At 45.0% G+C, this 24,124-nt stretch overlaps 1 protein-coding gene across 1 annotated transcript; it reads left to right on the top strand.

The window, feature by feature from the left end:
* Positions 1 to 10,729: 10,729 nt before the first annotated feature.
* LOC143720498 (uncharacterized) lies at positions 10,730 to 14,411 on the top strand. Its single transcript, XM_077209956.1, has 12 exons — positions 10,730 to 10,915; positions 11,160 to 11,261; positions 11,443 to 11,675; positions 11,799 to 11,978; positions 12,115 to 12,208; positions 12,287 to 12,631; positions 12,733 to 12,850; positions 12,933 to 13,024; positions 13,137 to 13,251; positions 13,345 to 13,614; positions 13,779 to 13,940; positions 14,106 to 14,411. Exons 4-12 carry the CDS (start codon positions 11,920 to 11,922, stop codon positions 14,309 to 14,311), a joined length of 1,461 nt encoding a protein of 486 aa, XP_077066071.1. The 5' UTR covers positions 10,730 to 10,915; positions 11,160 to 11,261; positions 11,443 to 11,675; positions 11,799 to 11,919; the 3' UTR covers positions 14,312 to 14,411.
* The last annotated feature ends 9,713 nt before the right edge of the window (positions 14,412 to 24,124 follow it).

Genomic DNA, 24,124 nt, shown 5'->3' with positions numbered 1-24,124 from the left:
TATGGGTCTTGAACAGTCTTTGACATTTCTACTACAGAAAATGTGTCTAATACAACTTTTATTCTGGCTGCCTTTAGATGTCTTAACAATTATGTCTGTAGCACGTCTTTAATTGACGTCTAAACAATGTCCTGAAAAGACGTATAAAAACCTTCATTCTGGCTCCTATGAGGACGTCTTCTGGATGTCTAAAAATTACGTCTATAGCACGTCTTTAATTGACGTCCAAACAATATCCTGAAAAGACGTATAAAAACCTTCATTCTGGCTCCTGTGAGGACGTCTTTTGGATGTCTAACAATTACGTCTATAGCACGTCTTTAATTGACGTCTAAACAATGTCCTGAAAAGACGTATAAAAAACTTTCATTCTGGCTCCTGTGAGGACGTCTTTTGGATGTCTAACAATTACGTCTTTTAGACGTCTTTAATTGACGTCTAAACAATGTCCTGAAAATACGTATAAAAAACTTTCATTCTGGCTCCTGTGAGGACGTCTTTTGGATGTCTAACAATTACGTCTATAGCACGTCTTTAATTGACGTCTAAACAATGTCCTGAAAAGACGTATAAAAAACTTTCATTCTGGCTCCTGTGAGGACGTCTTTTGGATGTCTAACAATTACGTCTTTTAGATGTGTTCTAGACGACTTTTTGCTCGCTGGGTAACGAATGAAAAATGCAAGTAGGCTAAATTAACTGTTCGTGGTCAGTCAATAGCCGCGTGTGGTGTCCAAGTCTGTAAATAAAGACTAAATGGCAGCGTCTGATATATTTGTATAGCGATTTATTTTTTACAGAAGTGCCGTGAGGTATGATTTCGGCTTCTGTGCTCGCCAGTGGAAAAGCGGCTAATGGTAAAGATGGCATGAAGAAGACTATACATTCGCGAGATGGACGTATGAGCATTAGGCTATTCGTTCTGTGTTTTCTTTCTAAACATTTAGGCTATGTTTATGTGGTATTTTTCATGTTTTCGTCACGCAATCATGTTTTTGATGCGGTGGTGACGCGTTCATGTAAGGGCGGCGGCGCTGCCGATAAAGCACCTAAAAGCTGTCACAAAGAACCGGCAAAAGCAATGATTATGAATATGTCAAATATAGCAAGGAGACATTTTAATTGTCTATTAATAAAGTCAAGATGAAGTTGACGATGCTGACTCGCGATCTTCGCAGTAGCCTAGTGAATGCACCAGAGAGAAATGCACATTTCATTTCATAAGCAGAGAGCAGTCTGTTTTCTTTCGTTTTGAATTGTTCTGTTTACAAGTAGACATTTCAATATAGATATATTTTTCAAGTCCGTGAATAGGCTATAGCCTATACGCTGAGTTTCGGTTCATTTATGAGACGCGCTCCAGTTCACGCGCTTAAATCCAGGCAGTTGGTTGACGAAACTGGTTAAAATTAAGATACAATTAATACAAAACGAAATTCACTTTAAAGAAAGGCTTTGTGTGTGTAAGGTCTCTGTGAAAGTTTTAAAGCAGTCTTTTAGTGCCGCTTCAGAGCGGTCGCGTCCGTAACGGAGAACTGTCACGTCTGTAACATTGTTTTTTCCTCATAAATGGGAACACGGAAAATAAAATAACATGAATATTTTATGTTCTGTGGAGAGCCAACCCTTCTTTATCCGATTTGCGCAGTGTAATTCACAGAATAAAAATAATTAAAAAAAATAATCGTTGCCTCCTAAAAGTTAAAGATTTTTTTGTCACGCATGACTGTCTATTTCCATAATATTAAATATAAAACGCATGTGTAGACTGATATTTTTCTAATGTCTGGACTCCTTTCAGGGAGGAGCCTATGGATAAACAGACGTTTCAATATTTTGGTATTAATGCATTTTCTGAGAATTTATATTTCAAGTTTTGACTGCAAATGTCATGTCCATAACGCTGGAATTCCCAAATTTTAAATAATTTATCCTCAACTAGTTTTGTGGTGTAGGTCTACGTATTTTATAATGTTAAGTTAACTTCAGATAATACTAATAGTAATTTAAAGATGTGGTAGCATTGGATCTGGACGGGAAGGATAACGACTCGGTTACTAACGTAACCTCGGTTCCCTGAGAGGAGGGAACGAGTATTGCGTAAGTAGCTTACGCTATGGGAAAACTCCTTTTCTCGAGAATATTGAAGTCTTTATGTAAAACGCATTGCAGCTGCACAGCTGACAGCAATGAACGAAGGCAGCTCGGTCATTGGCTGTGCTGCGGCAACTTGCTCGAACCAATGACGGGGCGACTCTGAATGCGCGACCAATGAGCGCGCTTCGCGCCCGCGCGCGTCAGAGCCCGCCAAGATGGGCGTGGCCAAGAGCTATATATTGGGCGCCCCATCATGAGAGTTCTTTAGGTTAAAACGACTGAAGCGAACTAACCAAGCACAAGCACGGCAGCTTACGCAATACTCGTTCCCTCCTCTCAGGGAACCGAGGTTACGTTAGTAACCGAGTCGTTCCCTTTCGAGAGGTCTCTCCTATTGCGTAAGTAGCTTACGCTATGGGAACACCATGCAAAACGCCGTGCGTGCTGAACTTCGCCTTATGATAGCCAGAGGCAGGTGCCTGAGCTAAAAAAGCAAAGTTATCATCCAACTAGCCGGCAGAGGCGAGCTTTATATGTGGGAAAGAATACAGAGCGGCTAGAAGGCGCTCAGTGAGACACAAGCACATACATAATCTAGATACAAACTCGTAGTTCAACTAGCATCATGCTGATAGTACATTGGAATGCAGTGTCGGGACCTGTAGGTTGTAGAACCTGATAAATGTGGACGGTGAGGCCCAGCCTGCCGCCGCACAAATATCCTCGATCGGTATCCCGCTCGACCATGCCCAGGAAGAAGCCACACTCCTGGTGGAGTGTGCTTTGACTCCCCAGGGGCATTGAAGTCCCTTAGCTTCATAAGCCAGCGCTTCTCTGCTTTGAAACGGCGGAACCTTTCGTACGGCCGCCAAAGCATACAAACAGTTGTTCTGTCTGTCTGAATAGGGCAGAACACTCCAAATACACTCTGAGAGCCCTAACGGGGCAGAGTAGATTAGCGTCGTGTTCGTCTGCTGGGGACGATAGCGCAGTTAGGGAGATAACCTGTGCTCTGAAGGGAGTGGTGAGCACTTTAGGAATATACCCATGTTTCGGTCTAAGGACGACCCTGCAGTCGTTAGGTCCGAATTCTAGGCAGGCAGCGCTTGTCGAAAGCGCGTGCAGGTCGCCCACTCTCTTGACCGAGGCGAGTGCCAGCAAGAGCGCAGTCTTGAGCGAGAGCTGTTTAAGGTGCACGGTTCGGAGTGGTTCGAACGGAGGCCCTTTAAGAGCGTCTAGGACAGTAGCTAGGTCCCAGATCGGCACTGAGGGGGGGGCGTGAAGGGTTCATCCTCCTAGCGCCCCTTAGGAAACGAATAATTAGGTCGTTTCTTCCCAATGGACGTTCCATTACAGGGTCGTGTGATGCTGTGATGGCCGCCACATATACTTTGAGCGTGGAGGGGGCGCGGCCCGCCTCCAGAAGCCCTTGTAGAAAAGCGAGTACGTTCGTAATCTCGCATGTTTCAGGGTTCAGGCCCTTGGCATTACACCAGACACTGAACACTTTCCATTTCTGGGCATATAAGCGTCTCGTGGAGGGCGCCCGCGCCTCAGCGACGGTTTTTAGTGCTCCGCTCGTGAGGTTCCTGGGAACCCGTTGAGGGGCCATGCATGAAGGGCCCACAGATCGGGGCGGGGATGAAATATCATCCCGTTGGCCTGACTGAGGAGGTCTGGCCTCAGTGGAATCGGCCGTGGTGCAGATTGCATTTGCATCAGATCTGGAAACCATGTTTGGTTCTTCCAGAGTGGGGCTATCAGCAGCACTGCGTCTTTCTCCTCTCTGACCCGACTGATGACCTGCGGTAGCATCGCGATCGGGGGAAAGGCATATAAGGGACGGCTCGGCCAGCTCTGGGCGAGCGCATCCATGCTTTTCGTGAAGAAAAGAGGGCAGTGCGCGTTCTCCTTGGAGGCGAAGAGGTCGATCTCCGCTTTGCCAAAGGTTTTCCATAACCAGTGAATCGTCAGCGGGTTGAGAGCCCATTCTCCTGGGAGAATTTTGTCTCTGGATAGCATGTCCGCCCCCTGGTTCAAGGCACCTGGCACATGCGCTGCTCTCAGCGAGCGCAAGTTGTGCTGGGACCATAAAATGAGTCTCCTGGCCATTGAATGCATGGAGCTCGACCTGAGTCCACCCTGGCGATTTATGTACGATACTACCGTCATGTTGTCCGTTCGGACCAAGACGTGTTCGTTTCTCAGCTGTGGGAGCAGGGCTCTGAGAGCCAAAGCGACCGCTTTCATTTCCAGACAGTTTATGTGTAGGCGCTTCTCCGGGTTTGACCAAAAGCCGGAGACAGGCCTGCCCTCGTAAAGGGCCCCCCAACCTATTTTGGAGGCATCTGTCGTTATCATCTTTCTCCTTGTGTTCACACCCAGACTCACGCCTGACTGGTACCAGTCGGCGGCTTTCCAGTGCGTCAGGGCTTTTATACAGCCGTGGTTCGCTCTGATTAAAAGGTGGCCCGAACGCCACGCGTGAGTAGGGACGCGGCTCTTGAGCCAGCGTTGGAGAGGGCGCATATGCAACAATCCTAGCTGGAGTACGGCCGATGCTGAGGCCATGAGACCGAGCATCCTCTGAAACCGCTTGACGGGAGCGAGCGCGCCCGCCCTGAATGATGTTGCAAGGCGCCGGATGGTGAGCGCGCGCTCTGATGAGAGACGCGCTGTCATTTGCATCGAGTCTAGAACTATTCCCAGGAAAGAAATCCTCTGGCTGGGAGATAGTATGCTTTTTGCAAAATTGATTCTTAGACCCAGGCATTCTAAATGGCTGATAATCCAAGATCTGTGTGTTATTAACTGACTCTCTGATTGTGCTAGAATCAGCCAATCGTCGAGATAATTCAGTATTCGCACTCCCCTTCGCCTTAGGGGGGAAAGTGCTGCATCCATACATTTCGTGAATGTACGGGGAGCCAGGGACAGGCCGAACGGAAGTACTGTGTACTGGTACGACTGTCCCTCGAAAGCGAATCTCAGAAACGGCCTGTGATGAGGCGCTATTGGAATGTGAAAGTAAGCATCTTTCAGATCCACTGAGAGAAACCAATCTCCTGGGCGTACTTGCGCGAGGATATGCTTGGTTGTTAACATTCTGAACGAGCGAATCATTAGTGCTTTGTTCAGGTGTCTGAGATCTAGGATGGGGCGGAGACCGCCATCCTTTTTCGGGACGAGAAAATAGCGGCTGTAAAAACCTGCCTCGCTCAGAGAGGGGGGAACAGTTTCCACAGCGCCCTTTTCTATTAGTTTGCGCACCTCGGTGCGTAGAACATGTGAGCACTCTTTTCTCACTTTCGTCTCGACCACAGTCGTAAAACGTGGTGGTCTGCGAGCGAACTGGAGCGAGTATCCGTGCTTTACTATATTCAATACCCATTTCGGCATATCTGGAATATTTTCCCATGCCGCTGCGTGTACAGATATGGGCTGAATACAGGCTAGGGGCGGGCCGCTGTGACGCAGGGACCCGGCCAGCGAATCGCCTGAGCTCATAGCTCTCAGAGGCGCGGGCGCGCGCTGAGCAGCTGAGTGAATGGGCGCGTGTGTGATTACAGCAGCGCGCGCTGTGTCTGTAAAACTCGCAGCCTGGGCTGGGGTTGTGTTTGACACTGTAAGGACAGTGTTTATAAGTGGGGGTGCATAAACAGTGGTAGGCACACGCGTCACTTTTATAATGTTTCCCGCTTTTACTGGGGATGAATTTATAACTGTGTGAACAGTGCTTGTGTGTAGTGGTGCGTACATGACCGTAGGCACGTGATCTACATTCATGGGGTGCGCAGCTTGAGCTGGGAATGAATTTGGCACTGTTTTGACAGTATCTGGGAATGCACACCTTGTGGACATGTGAACCCTTAGTGACACAGGCAGAAAAAGACTCTTTTTGTGTTTTCTGTGCGTCGCCGTAAAAACGGCGTTTGTTTGCAGGTGAGCGAGCTCTGTGACTGGCCCATTGACTGCTGTATGAACATATCCAGCCGCCTGTAAGGGGACTGGGTAATGCTTGAGCTTTTGCAGAGAGAGTGGTCCGGCTTTTGCGAGACACGCACTCTCTCTTTTCATTCTTGTGGCTAGGACGGCTTTCGAGGCTCGGGGTTCAGCACAATCTTGGGCCGAGGACCCCGTCGCTCAGAAGGCGGCTTGCGGTTGTGAGAGCGCGAGCGGCGTCGAGCGTCAGCCTGAGGCGCGGGCTGAGAGGCGGTGGGGGCTGTTCTAGCCCGCTGCGGCTGCGGCGGCCTCTGTCTGCTCTGCGATGAGCTGGAGCGCTTGGGCAGGAAATGCCGCATAGCTTGTGAAGCATTCTGGGCCTCAGTGAACCGTTCGGCGAAACCCTTAACCGCCGGTCCAAACAGCCCGCTGGTGGAGATAGGCGCGTCGAGAAATGGCACCTTATCCGCGTCCTTCATCTCAGTCAGAGTCAACCACAGATGGCGCTCGAGAACAGTCAAATTAGCCATGGCACGGCCGATAGACTGGGCGGTGGCCTTCGTGGCTCGCAGGGCTATGTCAGTCGCGCTGCGTAGGTCCTTAAAGGCTTCGGGTTCGGGGCCAGACTCGTCCATAGAGCGGAGAAGCTTGGCTTGGAACACTTGAAGTACCGGCATAGAGTGAAGCGCTGATGCAGCTTGGCCGGCGGCGGCGTAGGCGCGACCGGCGAGAGCTGAAGTAGTGCGGCAGGGCTTCGAGGGGTGGGAAGCTTTGGCTTTCCATCCGGTGGTGGAGGGCGGGCAGAGATGATTGGCCACGGCCTCCTCGAGGGGCGGTGTTCCCTCGTAGCCTCTTTCCTTCGCGCCGTCCACAGAGGAGAGCGAGGAAGAAAAAGAAGGCTTTAGGCGCGCAGAGTGGGGGGCTTTCCACGACTTGGTGAGTTCGTCGTGAACTTCCGGGAAGAAGGGAGAAGGCCTTTGCCGAGGGGCCTGCTGGCGCCCCTGCAGAAACCACTCATCCAGTCGGCTCCGGGTTGGTTCTTCGGGAGAAGACCAATCGAGCCCGAGGTCTTCCACGGCCTTAGAGAGAACGCGGATAATCTCGCTATCCATGGTGGAGCCCCCGCTCGCGCTAGCTAGCGTCGACGGGGCGGGGTCGAGAGTGGAGCCCGGCCAGTCGTCCGATGCAGCGTCGATTGACAAGCTGTCATCCATTCCCCCGTCGTCCTCGGACGCGCCGAAAGTCACAAGGCCCACCGCTCTGCTAGAGGGGTGTGGGTCCGGCTGGGTGAACTGAACCGGCGGTGGGGAAGGCAAGAGCGGCGGTGAAGCACGCGGAGACTGGCTCGGCGTGACGTCACTGAGCTCAGGTTCAGGAAGCCTCTGTGAGCGGCGCTTTTTCTTAGTGCGCGGCTCGAACAGAGGGATGGCGGCGATGGGCTCGCTCACGGCGAAAGCGGCGAGGCGAGCCCGCAGTGCGGAGAGACCCAGGTCGTCACATTCGGGGCATCCGCCCTTGGTCAAAGCAGCTTCTGCGTGGTCCCGGCCCAGGCAGCGAGCGCAGATGATGTGACGATCCCCGTCCGGGAGAAGGTCTCTGCACGACGCGCAGGAAGGCATTTGAAACAACGCCTTGGAAAATTTGCTCTTTTACAAGTGTCGCAGAGCGAACAGATGTAAATACTTGCGTGAGCAGTACGCCGGATGGCTCAGTAGGATCGCGTTAGAAGGCGGCTGAAGGTGCCGACGTCCTCGTAGCAAATCCCGCTGGTATGCTTTTCGACGGCGAAGCTTCAATAATCCGGAGGATCCAGCGAAGAAGGTGTTCGCTGAAGGAGATTAAATCTAAAGAACTCTCATGACGGGGCGCCCAATATATAGCTCTTGGCCACGCCCATCTTGGCGGGCTCTGACGCGCGCGGGCGCGAAGCGCGCTCATTGGTCGCGCATTCAGAGTCGCCCCGTCATTGGTTCGAGCAAGTTGCCGCAGCACAGCCAATGACCGAGCTGCCTTCGTTCATTGCTGTCAGCTGTGCAGCTGCAATGCGTTTTACATAAAGACTTCAATATTCTCGAGAAAAGGAGTTTTCCCATAGCGTAAGCTACTTACGCAATAGGAGAGACCTCTCGAAAGGGAACGCTGGGAGTTGGAAGGGGTGTGTTGCGATTCTGCAGGTTCGTGGATCTGAGTGTCGCGTTTCGGTTTCATAGGATATGGCATATCCTTACAGCCTTATTTTAGAATGTTAAGTTCTACTCCTGTATTGTTATTTTGGTGAAAGTAACTCAAAAGTAATACAGGAGTAATGTAACGCATTACAATTCTGAGACAGTAATATTGTAAGGTAATGAATTACTTTTAAATAACAGTAACAAGTAATATATAATGTATTACAGTTTGGAAGTAACTTGCACAACACTGGTTATCTGGATATAAGGTGTCATATAGATGATGACAGCAAATAGGAATGCTTATATAGAAGCAGATTAAAAAGAAACAGAATGGTTGGCCATTGACAACACTCTGAAGAACAAACTGTTTCAAACACAGCCTTGCCAAAACCAATAACTTGAAAGAGAGTTAGTATGATGGTAACCAGGTTAGCTCATATGACATTATAACCAATTTGACAAGATTTCCTGACAATGTCAATACAGCCCACAATTGAACTATTTTTTATGCTTTACACAAATATGTAATATTAGCCTTAATGTGTCTTTCACTTAATCCAAGACTAGTGATATCTTTCCTAAATCTACTTTTTATGTAAAAAATCAAATGATTGGTTCTGGTTTGATTGTTTCCCTGCCATATCAAGCTATACATGTATTGTAACACATACTCTCATAAGTGGTTAAACAATGTAGATCTACAATATATCTTGAATGAAAAACAATACTGACCCTTATTTGAATGATTCCTGCTTGATCTTGGCCTCGCATAAACAATATTTCCAGTTATGTCTCTTTTTCTCCATTCCACCCTCGGCTCAGGTGTCTTCACTGGTGCTGCTGCCTCCTCATCTTGCAGCTCACCAAGAAGGTCATCAAGACTTTGGAGCTCATCCTTCAGTTCTTGGTCATCAACCAAGTTATCCAAGATCATGAGATGGTCTTGGATTTCTGAATCACTCTTGGACATTGTGATGGGCAGAAACACAAACAGACAGAAAGACTCACAACGAAGAGATGGACAGATAAAACAAATATAAATGTAAACAGAGAGAGAGAGAGCGAGAGAGCGAAAGAGCTACAGAGAGACTGATGAGTACAGATTAACAAGACGGACATGGCTCTTAAAAGTGCCTTTGTTTGCGCGTGTGTGTGTGTGTGTATGTGGTGGGGGGTAAGAATAAATGTATTTTTTGAAGCTGCCAAATTTGAGGGTCCTAAAGAAAAAACAGAATTGAACATTTTACAGCAGTATTCTCTTCATCTGTGTTGCCAGAATGGGCTATATTTTATGTGATATTCATTTTATACAGTTCAATAAACGAGAAGTTAATATTGTTAATGACATTTTAGAAAAAAATTAGACAAGAAATGTTGTCTAACATTCTTTATAATTCATATATGAATCAGTCAATAAGTTGTTATATCATTACTTATTACATTAATTATACATATTAATTGCTTTATTTCATATTGAAAAATTGTGATGAGCCAAAATGTAGTAGTTATAAATTAATTTGTATTGTTAATTATAGATTTATTTGGGTGTTTATTATATAATTTTGCGTGGGTTTTAAACAATTATGCTGTAAAACAAACCAAACTGGCAACACCGTTCTTCATCTGAACATTTATAATGTTGGATAATAGTTGTGTGCTAATGTAATACTGAAAACCTTAAAATCTCCCCTATTATCTTACATGATTAACGTTATATGCGACAAAATTTGACAAAAACTTGAATTCAATTAGCTAACTTTGCTAGCCTGCACATTTGGTGCAGCAAGCTATATTTTTATATTGTCTTCTATCATTTACTGTCATAAGAAATTGCCACCTTAGAGATAACCAATAGTAATTGGACTTCCCCCATTAGGGTTTGGGAAATAAGTGTACAAATATTTCTCTCTAGCTCTGTTAAACAGTGAGCTTGCACCATTTTAGGCTGGCAACCAGGCCTTGGGACAAGTTATAAATGATGATTTGTGTTGTTTTTATCCTCTACAGCTGATCACATTCGGAAGACTGATCCTCCCTTCATTGCTCCTGACACTAACTGTGAGGTGGCCTTTACTCCAGAGACTGTTGGTGTGTACTTCATTGTGTCACCATTAGCCCTTGTATATATACATATATATATATATATATATATATATGACAGTGGGTTAGAATGTAAATAAAAGTTTCTACTTTAAACTTTTGTAGAATACTGATCCTTTCACAGCCAAATGGAGTACACTTTAATATTGTAAAAAAAAAAATATATATATAGAAGGAAATTATTGTTTTTGAATATTCCATACCATTTACAGACTGTTTTCTACAAGATCTCCAACACTCACTAAGCGAATTCTCAGGTGATGAAGCATCACCTCTTGAAACCCCAAGAGATTCTCTTCTGGCTTCCTCAAACTGGAGCAAACGACAAAGTCTCTTTTCAGAGAGGTGGAGGGCAGAGAGACCCCGCCTGGTGAACACGGCTGTGGCACAAGAACATGTGGCAACACACATCTGCCAACAGTGTGGGAGTAATCAAGCGGCTGTCCGGTGTTGTGACTGTAGACCACGTCCCTTCTTCTGTGCTGAATGTGACGTCAGCATGCACACCAGACATGTTCTTCACAACAGAGATGCCATGACTGCTGGATTCTTCCAACCATTGCCTCCAACAACTTTTGTGGTGGATAAGGCTCTTTCCCATTGTGGTAAGTTCTGGTTTGTGTGTACAACATATATATCATTTTCAGAATAGTTAACCTCATAAGCTTTATTATTTAAAGTATGCCTTTTTATCCCTTATTGTTTTATCTTGAATGTATGTGGATACTCTGTGTCAGTCAGCTTTTTGAGCATATCTTGAGTACTTTTTCAGCAATCTGTTACAATCTTATATTTCTCAGTCAATACAAATTGATCAGAATTCAAGTGTACTATATGATCTTTTTTCAGTCCGGCTTGTACCTGTGGAGATGCCTGACAAAATCTGTGGTTGTTCACCAGAGTCATTGAGGGTTAGTCCAGGAAAGACTGTTGCTGTGGTCACAATGAATGGTAAGAATGTGAAGAACTTTATTTTGTCTAGTTTGAGAAGCATTTTAAAAATAAATATATATCCATACGCGACTCCCTACAAGTTTGACATAGATATAAAACTTTTAAAGTAATGTATAAATTGTACAAAGAACACAAATCCTGGTTTACATTACAGTGGATGTGTTTTTGATATTTACAGGACGACATGATCTAAGCATTCCCGAGTTAATTTGTGAGGCATGCCAAGCCACTTGGACTTCTGGAGTCTCTGACCTAAACAGAAGTGACTACTGGCCTGCAACCCTTCAATTTGCCACAGTTTATGCCACAGATGTCTTTTTTTCATTTGAAGAAATGAAGATGGCTGCACCAGGACTGTCCTGCCAAGGATTTTTAAGAATGCTGAATCAGCGAACTGTCCGCTTTGGTCGTGTGAGTATTTAATTTATCTATCCTGCAGTGTTGTTGATATTTTTGAGTTGTGGTTTGATAAGCTGTTTGATGCTAATGTATTTGTTGTACATTATTAGCTGTTGGTTTCCTTATTTTTAATAGACTGGCAAGATCTCAGCAGACAGTTTTCTGAAAAGTTTTTTTTGAGTGGGAGGCTGTGCGATTTGAGTTGGACAAAATATGCAAGGAAGAACCCTTCAACTGTCCTGCGTGCACCCCTGAAATGCTTGCAGTTTCAGTTGATGGAAACCGCAAGCATTACCGTTTCAAGAATGCTGCTAGGTACTCCAAACTGTGTATCACAGTGTTTGTATTAATAGGAAAACATAACTATTTAATGTGTGAACCTAGAAATCTTAGATTATAAGTTATCATAAATTGTTGTTCATCACCAATTGTTGTTTTTTGTTTTTTTTAGATCTGAGGAACAGGCCATCTTTGAAGGCGTCTTCATAGCCAAGGACGAAGACGTGAAAAGATTTGTGGACCACATTCACAACACAACCAAACATGTAAAATCTTGTAAAACCTCTTTCCGAAGAGTTTGTTTAGGAGAGTCTTATTTTCATACACCATTTTCCATATTGTAGGTCAGTGGAAGAGGTGTTTGTGGAGGGGAGTGGTCAGCAGCCATAGAGACCTCACACAGATCTGCCAGCAAGGTAGACGAGGAGGGATTGGAGCTTGAGGTGTGTCGGCACGGAGTCCTGCTCTGTGCCTTAAATATGTATAGGGGGGAATTTTTTGCCTATCCCCTGTACCTGCAAGAAAAGCTGGCCAGTAGGCAAATAACTTTTTTTTGTATGGATGTGACCTGCAAATATTGGCCCTACCTCCAAAGAGTTGCAAAAAGCTGTCCAGAGCTCCAGCACCTTCTCAACATGAAGCCATTCCTTTCGGTATTTCATGCCAAAGCCCATGATTTTAAATGCGAGGTAAGGAAATGTTGCTATGTGATAGAATCGCATTATCTAAACTGAACATCTGCAAACATCTGGGTTTTTTTTTGTTTATTGTTTTTTTAATTCTTAACCAGGTGAAATGGAGTGGGGCATATCAGGATGGGGGTGGTTTAACACTGGGGGAGGAGGTGGAACAGTGCAATGCCTTCCTCTCTAGGATTGCAGTGACCACAAAACATATGTCAAAAGCAGGTAAGGTGACATACTGCACCAGGTACATCCTTACATAATAAGTTGGAGGAATATGGTAACATCATATTTTCTGTGTTTGCAGGACGCACATACATGCTGACTCTCATGGCCATGCGCTGGAATCAGCAAAAGTGTAACAATTTGGCTATCTCACTGACCCGCCGATATCAAAAGGTTATGACATCAGTAGAATTAATTTTACATGTTCAGTATTGCATGTTAGCAGTGTATGAAGCTGTGCATTGAACATTTGGTTCTTGTTTCTTACTACTGTTTGTTATTGTAGACCACAAAAGCTCTGCAAAGCCAGTTACTAAACCTAGAGACCATGAAAGCCCAATTGACAGTGACAGCGAGCCAATTGGAAGACTGGGTGAATGATGTAAAGGATTGGGCTGACGGTAAGGAAATGATTACTTGTAATACATTAAGTCACAAATAATTGTAATTGTTACTGGTATTGTAAAGTGCAAACCACACCTATTTCTTGTCAGCTGCAACAACAACTACAAATGATGCTGATGCCTTGGCCAGCAGAATTGAGGTGCTGGTAGCCAGTATCAAGAGACGTTCCCAGCGTCTCTATAAAGATTCCGATGGCAACAAAGGTCGTGCCAGAATCCGCCGCAAGATCAGGGAGGAGAAGGGAATCCTGACATCTGTTGTGGAGAAATACAACAGAATGGTTCCAATTACAGAAACTCTTTGCCTGGAAACCATTCTGTCTGGTGAGACAGCTTGGCCATGGCAGCTCCCACACAGTGGTATGTACACTAGTCTGTTAACTGCTTCTGACAAATCTGATACATACTGACACATAACCCACAATGCTTCAAATGTCATTCTGCAACCCAAACTATTTTAGATGTTCTTTGAAGGTTGATGTTTAATACTAATGATTTATTTATTTATCATAAATGCATTCCAGACTCTGTCGATCTAAGGACAAAGAGAAGAGCTTTTGACATCATCGTGTCAGTAAGGAGGCTTGAGGAGGAGCAGAAGATTCTTGTTGCAGAGATGGACCACCATTGGAAATCTCTCTCAACTCGTGCCGATACCCTCAGAGAGCTGTCCTGCTTGTTTTCAAGTGAGACAATGAAAACTATATATTTGTAATAAATTACATAAACATAGGGTTGCACCGACAAAAGATTGCTATTAGGGGGCAGCCCTAATAAATATACACACAACAATGATGACTGTTTATAAAGTTTCTAAGGCTGGTCTTATATTCTTGTGTTCCTCTTTTAAGATTCGCAATGTGGCCTAAGTGAAGAGGGTTTGAAAGGTCTGCACAGCATCATCCTCAGAAAGCGGCATCAAATCAGAGAAATGAAGGTGCAAGCAAGAGACTGTTACCTGCAAGTTTTGTCTGGAGCAGAGAACATGAGCTTCTTGTACAATGCATCATCTGATGAGTACGACAGTGACTATGACATTTCTGATGATGGACTGTAATCTACAAGACTGTAACACCTTTCATACTTCTGGACAATTACCTTAACTATGAATATAAAGCATGTAATAAAATCTGCTTTTTATCACCATATAAATAAAACCAAAGTGTAACCTCTTCTTTCACATACATAGAAATGTGTACATGCATGCCTCTACAACCAGTCAGTGGTGGAAAGTAATTGCATTAATTGAAGTACTGTACTGTGTGGTACAGTAACTTTCATTAGTTGAACTGTAGGGTGCTGTATAACAATTGAAACCTGTTTAGAGACATGGAAGAAGCAGATTCTGAGGAAGAAAACCATAATGATGAGGAAGAATAATCATTATCATGATCACTACAGATCATTCGTTAGACTACATAAAAAAATTAAGAACAGAATCCAAAACACGCAGTTACCAAAAAGAAATGTATCGCAACTAAGTAAAAACATTTTTCAATTACATATAGTAATGGCAAGGTGAATAAATTGTATACTGTAAGCACTGCAAGTATAGTATTGTACTGAATATAGGGTAACGCTTCCTTTTACAGTTCAGTACTTACGTGTACTTACAGTGTACTTACCTAGAAAGTACTGGCTAATATAAGGTAAGTACATAGGCTAGGGGTAGGTTCAGGGTTAGTACCTAGTTATTACCCAGTGATTGTATTTACTATAATTAGTATATAGTGTGTACATGGGTAACAGGACTGTAAATGCATATTGTTACCGGATATTGTATACTATTGAATGTCTTCAGCACTTGCATACTGTGAAAATACAGTGAAACAACTGCAAAACACAAAAAGGTTACAGTAAAAAAAGCCTAAATCAAAAGCATGTTACTGTACACTCAGAAGAGTTGTTCAACTGCAAAATCAAGGTCAGTGAGAGAGTGATTCTGCTTCAGCATCATGTCTTCATGTTGGTCCGGCCGGAGGACCTTGTCCACATCACAGACAATGCATCTCAGGCAAAAGGAAAATCGAAAACAAAAGAGTGATTTATTTTACAAATTAGATTAGTGTCAGGAGCCAATCAGATCCCTCACATGTCACCACGCAAAGATCACTGTCCCCAGATTACTGATCACCTGCACCTGTTTCCACTCAGCACTCACTTCCCAGCCAGGAAGTGAAATACTAGCCATCGATCGGTTCGCGAAGGCATGCAAGTTCATTCCATTAAAGGGACTTCCAACCGCCTTTGATACTGCTGAGCTTCTCATGGAACATGTCTTTCGAAATTTCGGTCTGCCAGAGGACATTGTCTCCGATCGAGGGCCACAGTTCATTTCCCGAGTCTGGCGATCATTTTTCACTCTCATGAATGTGACAGTGAGTCTGTCTTCCGGGTATCATCCACAAACCAATGGACAAACCGAGAGAAAGATCCAGGATCTAGGTAGGTTCTTGCGCACATTCTGCCACTCATACCTCATCTGGGCAGAATATGCACAGAATTCCCTCCGACAAGCATCCACTCAATTGACTCCATTACAATGTATCCTTGGTTACCAACCTCCGTTATTCCCATGGTCCGGTGAACCTTCAGAAGTGCCCGCGGTTAACAAATGGTTTGAGGAGAGCGAACAGGTCTGGAACCAAACTCATCAGCACATCCGACAAGCTGTGAATAGACAACAGCAGTTCGCTGACACCCGCCGAAGATCCACGCCAGAATACCAACCTGAGCAACTAGTCTGGCTTTCCACTCGAGATATCAAACTGCGCCAGTCATGTAAGAAATTAAATCCCAAGTACATCGGACCCTTTCCAATTGTCAAGCAAGTCAACCCAGTCACTTACCAGCTCCGGTTGCCCCCAGAATACCGTATCCATCCCACGTTTCACGTCTCACTTCTGAAACCCCATCATCCACAGATTCCCCAGTCAGTCAACGAGGTCGAACCCGAAGAAAACCCCCCGATACCACCCGTTGAACCCGAGCCCATCTACCTCATCAAGGAGATCTTGGACTCTCGACGTCGGGGAGGTCAGTTAGAATACCTCATTGATTGGGAGAGATATGGGCCAGAAGAGAGAAGTTGGGTACCTCGTAATGATGTTCTTGATCCCAGTCTGCTCCTAGAATTCCATGCTCAGCATCCCGAGAAACCTGCACCACGACCCAGAGGCAGACCCCCACGACGTCGAGGTCCAAGGTCCGCTGGCGCGGACTCTGGAGGGGGGGGGGGGTACTGTAAGGAGCCAATCAGATCCCTCACATGTCACCACGCAAAGATCACTGTCCCCAGATTACTGATCACCTGCACCTGTTTCCACTCAGCACTCACTTCCCAGCCAGCACAAAAGCACCCGATTCACTCCCAGTCATTGTCAAGCCTCCAACAGGAACGACCCTTACCAGTCACCACTTGTCTAACTCTGAGCCATCCTTCAGCAACGGACGTAAAGTATACTTACCTGAAAGAAACTAACCTTGTTGTCCTTGTTCTGATGTTCCCAGGATCCGCTCCATGACTCATGTTCTCCGTTTCCTGGAATCCGCCACGAGTCCCGTTTCCCACTGGATGAGCTGCAAGAGAAAGGGAAAGTATCACTGAACTGGTGAGCTCATTGTCAAGTGCACTTCAAAGGATCTACTCACCTGGAATCCTTCCTGAATCACGCCTATCCACGAACGATCTGAAAAGAGAGAAAAACTCAAGTTATTGATCTGTGTTACCCACCACGTTATTCCTTAAGAAGAGGATTCACTCACCTGGATGCATTCCTGCCACATATATCCTCTTCGAGATCACCGTTGAACTCCCGAAACCCTGCATACTTACCTTTGAGTTAAATAAAGATACATTTATGTTTATCACTTACCTCTGTCTCCGAGCCTGAATCCTGACAATTAGGCTATTGAGAATTTGGGGGGGTTAGTGTTTTAGCAATTCTGAAAAGTCTATTTTAAAACATTTGTAAAATATGACTGTATTTTTGTATTCCGAGTTCAGAGTCTTGCAATGTGATCAAAATCAAACACAAGCATGATGTAAATATAGAAAAGGTGGGAAAGAAAAAGAATGTGCAGATATAAATGTGACTCAATTACAGTTTGTTGTCCATGATGAAGAGACTACATCTGTGTAGGTTGTACTGCCCTTCCTCCCTCAGGGGTCCCGTAGCACCCCTGGAAGAGCAAAAAAAATGCATGTTCTGCAAAGTCTGCAAATGCAAAGTCTGATAAGCGTATTGAAGTGAAAATTGGTAGGACATTTTTTTTTTTGTTATGTTTAATACATAATGTTGAACAGAGATGTCTGGCATACATGGAAAGGTGTTATAAAAGCATTTTAAAAAGTGCTCACAGTAAAATACCAAATTTCAGTCTGATTCTCAAATATGTCAAAGAGATTTGTATAATGAACATATTTAGATGTCCCTTTGTACATTAAAGATTGTATTTATTTAATTCCATTACAAAACGTTTTTAAACTACATTACCCATAAGCCTCTATCATTGTGTCGATGGGACGGGCGCTGTAAATTGTAGTTTATTGAAGTGTGTAGTTACACTACAAGGTTAGGGTTAGGATCTCGCTAAACGTGTAATATCTTTCAATATAGCAATACCTCATTGTTAACTGATAGTATTACTGACGTCATAACGACAGCAAAACATAGTTTGCGATATGGAGCGCTTTTTATTCTGACCTAAACGTTAGTCCAACCACAGCTTGTCCTGCTGGCGACATGGAAACGTCAAAGCTACGTCACACTTGTCCATATATGGTATTTACAGGCTCTTCCGACTTTTGATGTACGCAAATCCAGGATATTTATTTATTTTTCATTGAAAGAAATACAACGCTTAATTTCCATGATCATCTATGTATAATGTATTATTATATAATGTAATAATAATATATATGTGGGATCTTACAAAAATACAAACTATTGATAGTTATTCTAGCATTGCAGTATTTGTTTTGAACAGATCTCTTAATCAAATTCAAAAGGGACTAACAAAAACCCCTACAATGGAAACTATAATCTAATCAGTAAATTGATGCCATCATGTTCACCTTGAATGCCCACTACCGTGTAGTTCACCTTAGTTTTCCGTGTGATGTGCCAACATATATGAAGACTTTTCTTTAACCCCCCCCCCCCTTCCCTTTGAAGAACACATTGCCTCCAAAATAAAAACAATATACATATATATACGTTTAATTTTACATTATTTTGCTGTGAATAAATGCAAGGCAAATATAAATAGGTAATTACAATTATAACAATTATGATTATAAATGTTAAAGGAATTAATATCTAATGTTGTAATTGAACATTTCAAACAGGACTACAACATTTAAGTGACATTTTAATATATTAAGGAGTATTCTGTTTTTTTTTATTCATGGCATGGCATACCAAACAAATAGTTCAAGTAGACTTACCTATACTAAAACAAAAAAAAAAATTAAAAAATAATGCCTTTCGGAATGCCATTATGTCAAACAGCACTAATTTTCTCCTTTATGATCTGTGCAGTTCATGAAAAGGTTGTTTTTTTAAACACCATTAAGAAAATAAACACAAAAAGAGACTGGGTATTGAGCAAAAAACTTTAATGAACAAAAGCAAGAAAATAAAAAGACTGAAAAGAAGAAAAAAACTGCTTGAGTCCAGGTGACTAGGCTATCATGCTGAAAGCTGGTTGGGCTGTGGGGAATTAGGGGAGGAATAATAAAGCCTCAAACCACACGAATATGATGCTAACCAGAGTCTGAATATTTAATTTTCTCTCTCTACACATTATAGAGAATAAATGCTTGTTTTGTAAGACAAACTATGAAAAGGCCACAGGACAACACATTTCACCCATAAAATTAAAAACAATCCAACCGTCTCCATTGACTTTGCATTGCGAGAGGCTAAGCTGCCTCCTTGCCATTTATGACTTATAACAAAAAACAAAACAATGTCTAAAAGCTGCTGTGTGACAAGGTGTACAGCAAACAAGCTAAATAACCCAGAAATATTTTTCATAAGCTGTCGTGTCGACCCCAAAAAACGGTTTGTTTCAGGACATAAAAGTGGATCAATTGAGACAGAGCGCAACTAGTTCTCGACCTAATCCGAGAACAACGGCCACTGGAACGCGACATGATGTTGTAAAAAATAAATAAAAAAATCTTAATTTTAACGATGTCGATTGCTTTCACCACCCACGTAGACATACTGAGTGTCAGGATCCCACAATTTACCCATTCTTTCTGCTGGTGTGTCACGTCTTACTATCCACTGTTGTCTCCTAAAGGTACGGCTTTTACGGTTCGGAAGCTTATAAAAACATTTTTCTGTTTTTTTTTAGCTTGTTTGCTGTACACCTTGTCACACAGCAGCTTTTATGCATTTTCTGTCTTTTGTTATCATAAATGACAAGGAGGCAGCCTCTGGCAATGTAAAGTCAATGGAGACGGTTGGATTGTTTTCTCCCCCCAGTGGCGTGGTCTTCAGATTATGACGCATTGCGCTCTGTCTTCGCTCTGCCGGTGGGGTGTGGCCAGACCAGCGCTAAAAAGACAACACGGGCACACCCTGAACTTGTATTTTGGAAAACCTTTTTCTGGACTTAATATGCCCCTTTCAGAAAAAAACACATGATTTGCCCATGTTTTCCACATGTGATCACATGTGGTAGCCTAACATGTGGAAAATGTTTCCACATGTTGTAATATGTGATAACATGTGAAGTACATGTGGAAAATGTTTCCACACATTGTAATATGGGATAACATGTGGAGCACACGTGGAAAACATGTTACCACATGTCACAAATACCAGCACATCTTGAAAGTTTCAGCATTACAATTTCAACAAGTGAACTAACTTGCCACTGACCCATGAAACCACATAGCAACCACCCATAACACCCTAGCAACCACCCAGAACACCCTAGTAACTGCCTAGCAACCACCCAGAATACCCTAGCAACCACCTAGCAACGCCATAGCAACCACTCAAAATACCATAGCAACCACCTAGCAATACCATAGTAACCACCCAGAACACCCTAGCAATCCCCTAGTAACCATCCAGAATACCCTAGCAACCGCCTAGCAACATCTTAGCAACCACCCAGAACACCCTAGCAACCCTCGCATTATTAATCACTACTTGAATAAAACATTCGTCGCTCCTCCTTTATGCTTCCGCTCCTCTGTGAGAGATGCGAGACCGGTGTGCTCACAGGTGTTGCTCATTATCAATCGCACCTCCGGCCTCGCGCCGTTCTCTCACGTCCCTCGGCCGTCCCGTTCGCCACATACCCCCATCGCCCCTTACAGGCCGGGGGGTACCCACGAGTCTGTGCCCACTCCCCCCCGGCGGCGGCGATCCCGGGGGGTTATGGACCGACAAGCCGAGAGAAACGGAGACGGAAGCATGAGGAGCGACAGATCGAGAGAGGGGAGAGAGAAAAAAAAATTGGTCCGGTTCCCACAACGCGCTGCCATCTGGTCCCCCAACCGGCTGGGCGATCTCCTCCGCGGTGCCTGGCGGTGACGCTGGGTAGCCCTCGGTGGACGGCTCGACGCTCCTCCGCCGCCCGGTGGACGGCGACGGCTCCTCGGGTGCCTTGGGCAGACGGTAGGAGTCCCCCGCTCCCTGCTCCTCCCCTTCGCTGGTGGACGGCAGCAGGCTCCGGCCCACGGCGAGCGGTGGCGACTCCTCCTCTCCCTCCCGGATGGCAGCCGCCCCTCCAATACCCAGGCGGCCGGCAGCGAGCTCGACCGTCCCACCGGCAACTCACTCCAGCGCACCGCCTCGAGAGTCCATGGCCGCTCCTCCCCCGCTCCCTGCTCATCCCCTCGTTAGGCGGATGGCAGCAGGCTCCGGCCCACGGCGAGCGGCGGCGACTCGCGCACCATGCTCGATGGCACCGCGGATTTCCCACAGCGGCGAGGACTCTCTGACAGCGCGTTCCTCCCTCTACCCGGGTTTCGCACCAGTGTAGCAATGTTCAGGGAAGAAGGAGGTGGGAACCGGCGAACAATCAAACATAATCTTTATTTAAAATGAACCAAACAAACTAAAATACCGCCAGCAGCCCCTCGCGGACGACTGTTGGCTTACCCAAAATAAACATAACGGCCAGCAGCCCCTTCGCGGACAACTGCTGGCTAAAATAAAACACAAATACAAAAACCAAAACTCAACTAAAATACAGGCCTGTTCCTCTCTCGATCATCAACGTCGTCGCTCCTCCTTTATGCTTCCGCTCCTCCGTGAGAGATGCGAGACCGGTGTGCTCACAAGTGTTGCTCATTATCAATCGCACCACCGGCCTCGCGCCGTTCTCTCACGTCCCTCGGCCGTCCCGTTCGCCACAGTGTGTTTATTTTTGTCTGCAGTTTTTTATCATATTTAATGATTATACACATAATTACAATATATAATTACAAAATAAAGACATTATGATTGTTATTAATATTATTTTATAAAGTAAGTAACATGTAAGATATCACTCCCTCCAGGAAATAGACGACACCATGGTTCTGGTTACTGATGGATTTATTGCACTTGTCATCCCTTTCTCCGTCATCACATTTACCGTCAATGAAATCCACCGTCAAACTACAGTATGACAATGTAAAAGATAAACAAGTTCACACACACTTTAAAGAGGTAAATACAAATACACTCGGGAATACACACGTAATACACACCTTGCTGGCTGCATATAACCAAGAGGGAATGAGTTCACTTGAAAATACCCGGTTCAAAAAATTAAAACATCTTCCTTAATTCTTCGCTCGAAGACAAGTAACGTACTCGGTTACCTAACGTAACCTCGGTTTTCTCTAGAAGAGGGAACGAGTATTGCGTAAGTATAGCTTAAGCTACGGGAAAGATTCATCTTTTCGAGATATTGAAGCCAAAAATTATCCTTAATTTTTGTATCCATTGTCAACGCAGTGCAGCAGATAGTAGACCTAAAGCAGGCTGTCTAGCGTGATCATAGGCTGCCCTGCGGGAACTGCAGCAGCCTACCACTGAGCCTGACATGACTGCACGTCCAATGAAGGGCGCTCGTGCCTTCACAGCGTCAAAGCCCGCCAGAAAGGGCGTGGCTTAGCGTATATAAACAGGGCTTGTAGGCTGTATTCTCTGGTTTTCATCGACTGAAGCGAAAGACGCTCGTGGCGCGAACACGGCAGGTTACGCAATACTCGTTCCTTCTTCTAAAGAGAACCGAGGTTACATTAGGTAACCGAGTATGTTCTCTTAGGAGAGGTTCTCTCATATTGCGTAAGTATTGCTTACGCTACGGGAACCCCTTGTCAACGCCGTGCGCGCCATCATCCACTAATGAGTCCCAGAAAGATCCGGGGATCCCAGATCAGCAGAAATAAGCGCATGTAAATATAAGCACAGTAAAAGCACTCACAGGGAATACAGAGCGGCGACGCCGGTCAATGTATAATTATATAGCACATAACCTGATACAGTGCAGCTCAACCAGAAGAGCTAAGTCATATGAGAGTAGTTTGCGCACGATAGTACCTTGGCAGAACTGACCTCTCACTTAGACTGATAGTAGTTTCGCCTGCAGGGCGGGAACTTACAGATTATAGAGTCTGACAAAGGTGGAAGGGGGAGGCCCAGCTCGCCGCCACACATATGTCATGAATAAAAATTCCACTGGACCATGCCCACGAAGAGGCCACGCCTCTGGTGGAATGAGCCCTTACGCCCAAAGGGCATTGCAGACCTTTGCTGTATAAGCAACTGCAATCACGTCTATTATCCATCTGGATAGACTCTGTTTCGACGCAGCGAGACCTTTGGTGTGCCCACCAAACGAAACAAAAAGCTGCTCAGAGCGCCTGAAAGGGGCGGAGCGCGTAGTGTAAACTCTCAGCGCCCTGGCCGGGCAGTCGGGCAGGATGCTGGCAGAGCCGATAGCGAAATGACCTGTGCTCTGAACGGTGTGCCAATCACTTTAGGAACATAGCCATGTCTAGGTTTGAGGATGACTTTTTAGTCATTCGGGCCAAACTCGAGACACGCGGCACTAAAAGACAGCGCCTGTAAGTCCCCCACACGTTTGACTGACGACAGAGCGATCAGAAAAACGGTTTTAAGTGATAGGTATTTTAGATCCGCAGAGTCTAAAGGTTCAAAGGGATACTTTCAGGGCCTCGAGGACCAAATAAAGATCCCACATAGGAACTGAAGGAGGGCACGGGGGATTCATCCTCCTGGCTCCTCTGAGGAAGCGGATGATGAGCTCGTTCCTGCCTATTGACTGGCTGCGCGTCGATTCTGAGAAAGCTGCGACGGCTGCCACATAGACTTTGAGCGTGGAGGGGGACCCTCCTTTTTCCAATAGCTCTTGAAGGAAACCAAGCAACCGCGGAACCCCACATTTCTGTGGGTCCAGGTTTTTGTCAGCACACCATTTAGAGAACACAGACCATTTAGACGCGTAGAGCCTTCTGGTAGAAGGAGTTCTAGACTGCGTGATAGTTGTAGGGTCTGGACCAATCAGACACACACTAATTATTCATATTCACTATATTTAATGAATATAAAGGTCTATGAAACTCTCCCCCAAAACTAACCTCACAAATGAAGTTACTTTGTCAGCCGGGTGTCCGGTTACAGAACACTTTAAGACTGATAACAGACTTTACGACCTCAAAGGAATGTGGCCACATGCGCCACATGCTTAAGAGAGAGAGACCATCTTTAATTAAATAAACTTTGCGGTGTTACTCTGATCTATGAAGGAACATGCCTCACAGAAACTGTGATGATTTACTGTCTTGTGTACTATTAGGTATAACAACATGGTATGTTTGATTGGGGTG

Source organism: Siphateles boraxobius, unplaced genomic scaffold (assembly GCF_051911475.1).
Source record: "Siphateles boraxobius isolate OS27281-9 unplaced genomic scaffold, OSU_SipBor_1 65, whole genome shotgun sequence".
Lineage (NCBI taxonomy): Eukaryota > Metazoa > Chordata > Actinopteri > Cypriniformes > Leuciscidae > Siphateles > Siphateles boraxobius.
This window is presented reverse-complemented; position numbering and strand designations above follow the sequence as displayed.

Bases quoted from the DNA above. Each gene is read 5' to 3' on its own strand.
- LOC143720498 (XM_077209956.1), top strand. From the start codon at position 11,920: ATGCTTGCAGTTTCAGTTGATGGAAACCGCAAGCATTACCGTTTCAAG. The intron at 12,209-12,286 runs GTAAAATCTTGT...TCCATATTGTAG, and splicing joins TTCACAACACAACCAAACAT to GTCAGTGGAAGAGGTGTTTG. The intron at 12,632-12,732 runs GTAAGGAAATGT...ATTCTTAACCAG, and splicing joins CCCATGATTTTAAATGCGAG to GTGAAATGGAGTGGGGCATA.